Genomic DNA, 3,953 nt, shown 5'->3' with positions numbered 1-3,953 from the left:
GTCTGACCGGTAATCAGAAGGTCTGAGGTTCGATCCCCTGTCGAGGTCGGCTGATCTTTTGGGATGGTTTTTTTTTTATTTGTATTTTTCTTTCTTGCTTTTTCTGGCACCTTTCATACACACTTGTTCAGATCTTTATCTTGAGCAAGTCATCTGTCCCTCGCTCACATTGCAGCGATACACAGGGTTATTCTATTCTTCCCTTGGAATAGACTCCAAAGACAAATTCCCCCCCCCCCCTGTAAAAAAATACCAAAAAAAAATAAAACTTGATCTTTTATATAGCGCAATATCCACCGTTAACTCATAACATAGCCTGACACTAGAACCGTAGCCATCGTTAACTTATAGCCTGACACTAGAACCGTAGCCATCGTTAACTTATAGTCTGACACTAGAACCGTAGCCATCGTTAACGTTTAGCCTGACACTAGAACCGTAGCCATCGTTAACTTATAGCCTGACACTGACCAAAAATGACGTCAAAAGACAAATCGTGGGCCACAAAAAAAAAAACAAATCGTGAGTTGTATTCAATATTTCAACCAATAGGACCACTTGTTTCCTTGAGCTCTACTAAACACAACTCACAAGACGCTGCACAAACCTTTAAAATGGCTTCAAGCTAGAACCTGCTAGGACTTATAGTTTGACGTCAATTCAAAGTACCTTCCGCCATATCAAACAAATCCAGCTACCCAATTCGTACTGGGTGGACAAGGGGGTTAGAAAAAGAAACAAATCTCTGCTTAAATATACATACTGAAACCAACCCCATTGCTTTGTCGGGCTCTGATTCATCCACGCCTTTCCCCCCCCCCCCCCCCCCACCAGTGCCTGCTCCCGAATGCGTCTGTCAATCATGTGAAATTATTACTCTGATTGCCTCGTTGTTAGGACTTGGACACAACGCCACTACATGACATATTATTATTATCCGTCATTGCCTTTGTACAAATGAATATTGATATCGCCCGACAAAACAGACAAATCTACTAAAAAAAACCCAAAAAAAACCCCAAAAAAACTTGAGCTTTTATATAGCGCAATATCCACTAAACGTACTCAAAGCGCTTTACAAGGGGTCCCTGGCCAACAGCAACACATAACATGTAGGACGATACATGACGCCTGTCAGGCGATATTACAAATTTTTGGGACAGAGCTAGACAACCCTGTTAACGGCCAGGTACTCATTTTACACCTAAGTACGGTGAGAGAATGTGAGTAAAGAGCCTTCTCCAAGGACTCAACTATGCGCCGAGCGAGGCTCGAACCCAGGACCTTCCGATCCGAAAGCGAGTGTCATACCACTAGACCATATTGCCGCACAGTCAGACTTTGACAAAACAGCCTTTATCTTGTTTTGTTTTTTTAACCAGAAAATATCTATTTCACAGACCTGCGTTATTTTAAGTTGATCTAACCGCCACTTTTATAGAACTGAACAAGTGTGTATGAAAGGTGCCAGACAAAGCGGCTATGTGGTCTAGTGGTATGACACTCGCTTTCGGATCGGAAGGTCTTGGGTTCGAGCCTGCCTCGCTCGGCGCATAGTTGAGTCCTTGGAAAAGGCTCTTTACTCACATTCTCTCACCGTACTCAGGTGTAAAATGAGTACCTGGCCGTTAACAGCGTTGTCTCTGTCCAGAAAAAATGCCAATATCGCCTAAAAGGCGACATGTCTCGTCCTACATATCAAGTGTTGCTGTTGACCAGGGACCCCTTGTAAAGCGCTTTGAGCACTTTAAGTGGATATTGCGCTATATAAAAGCTCAATTATTTATTATTATTATTATTATTATCATTATTATTATTATTATTATTATTATTATTATTATTATTATTATTATTATTATTATTTTAAATACAAGAAAAATAACCATCCCAAATAACCGGTTATCATGAGGTCTAAGGTTCATTCCCAAGCTGAAGCACGATGATTGTTTTGGATGGACTTTTTATTATTGTATGTTTCTCTTTGCTTTGTTTGATACACTCTTTTTCTGATGTTTAAGGCATTAACTCTCTCCTTACTAGCCATTTTTAGAACTTTCCCCAAAAATTCACACTCACCCAACTTAAAAATAGACTTTTCTTACTCAAACAAAAAAGTAACAAGTGTAGTCTATACAGAATGTTGTTCAGCAAAAAGTGTTTAGTATTTATAGCTGTAATCAAAGCGTTTTTTTTAAATTTTGGGATGTACAAGAGAAATGGGAATGAGAAAATTGTAGGTTGCATCGTTACGAATGTGACGATTTGTGCGGCTATGTGGTCTAGTGGTATGACACTCGCTTTCGGATCGGAAGGTCCTGGGTTCGAGCCTCGCTCGGCGCATAGTTGAGTCCTTGGAGAAGGCTCTTTACTCACATTCTCTCACCGTACTCAGGTGTAAAATGAGTACCTGGTCGTTAACAGCGTTGTCTCTGTCCCAAAAATTTGTAATATCGCCTGACAGGCGTCATGTCTCGTCCTACATGTTATGTGTTGCTGTTGGTCAGGGACCCCTTGTAAAGCGCTTTGAGCACGTTTAGTGGATATTGCGCTATATAAAAGCTCAAGTTTTTTATATTGTAAAGTGCCCAGAGCTTGTGTTTTACACGAGAATGAGCGCTATATAAATGTGTATTATTATTATTATTATTATTATTATTATTATTATTATTATTATTATTATTATTTTATTATTATTATTATTTTCCTGTGGTTGGTAAAGAGATGGTTAAACAAGTGGTATGTAGTATTGTAACGAGTCTCTAGACTCAGGGCTACAAAAGAGCGTGTTTGGGCGCTACAGAACTAATAATGTTCATGGCCATTCATTCACATCGCACATCAATCAGTTAAAATGCCCCATACATTATTGGAAAGTCTTAAACCTGAGACCGTCTGAAGGTTGAAAAGCTGATAAATTGTGTGTCTTCTTTAAGGGAGAATGTGTCTGTGTGCGTGTGTGTGTGTGTGTGTGTGCGTGTGTGTGCGTGCGTTTTGCTTTGCAAAGGGCACTTTACCAGTGGATAGTAAAGCGCTTTGTAAGAAAATTATTATTATTATTATTATTATTATTATTATTATTATTATTATTATTATTATTATTATTATTATTATTATTATTATATTATTATTATTATTATTATTATTATTATTATTTTATTATTATCATTATTATTAATATATTATATATTCATATATTATATATATATATCATATCATTATCTATCATCATTATCATCATCATCATCCATTATCAATATTCTATCAACATCATTTCAAATCATTCTTATCATTCATTCATACATTCATCTCATCATCATAAAACATATATCAATTAATAACAGTATGATCAACATCATTTTACAAATTTCCGTTTTCCATATCAAGTATACCAAAAAACTTGTCTAAATACAGACCGGTAGCCGGAAGCACGTGGCACGTCATCGGTGTCCAATCAAAACCCCATAACTAATACGCCTGGGTCGGAAAACCAACGAAACAAGCACAAACCCCCGAACTATCGCCAGTGCAAATATACCAAGAAAAGAAAACACTACCCCCCCCCCCCCCCCCCCCCCCCCCACAATATCCGCCACCACCACCAGTATAGAATAAGCTTTAAGGAACGGGAAATGAAAAACGTAAAAACGACAAATATTGTTGGGTTACATTACAGAACAATAGTGACATACGAGTACTATGGAAGAACGCAAATTTAAAAATTGGGTCAGAAAACTCTTCCTTCATATATCGATCGATTTAAATGACTTTTATCTTGGCAGAAACTCTTAAACCTGGGACTTCGGGTATATATATATATATATATATATATATATATATAATATATATTTATAATAATAATAATAATAATAATAATAATAATAATAATAATAATAATAATAATAATAATAATATTATTATTATTATTATTATTATTATTATTATTATTATTATTA

At 36.5% G+C, this 3,953-nt stretch overlaps 1 protein-coding gene across 1 annotated transcript in view; it reads left to right on the top strand.

The window, feature by feature from the left end:
* Positions 1-3,469, top strand: part of LOC144971655 (uncharacterized) — a 41,407-nt gene extending 37,938 nt beyond the window's left edge. Inside the window, exon 11 of the mRNA XM_078912729.1 lies at positions 3,385-3,469. Coding sequence (XP_078768855.1) covers positions 3,385-3,469 — 85 coding nt within the window. The remainder of the gene's footprint in view (positions 1-3,384) is intronic.
* Positions 3,470-3,953: the final 484 nt, after the last annotated feature.

This window comes from Berghia stephanieae, chromosome 4, assembly GCF_034508935.2.
Source record: "Berghia stephanieae isolate SIO BIC M18660-M18661 chromosome 4, UCSD_Bste_1.3, whole genome shotgun sequence".
Taxonomy (NCBI): Eukaryota; Metazoa; Mollusca; class Gastropoda; order Nudibranchia; family Aeolidiidae; genus Berghia; species Berghia stephanieae.
The sequence above is the reverse complement of the archived record's forward strand: the minus strand, read 5'-3'. Positions and strand labels throughout refer to the sequence as shown.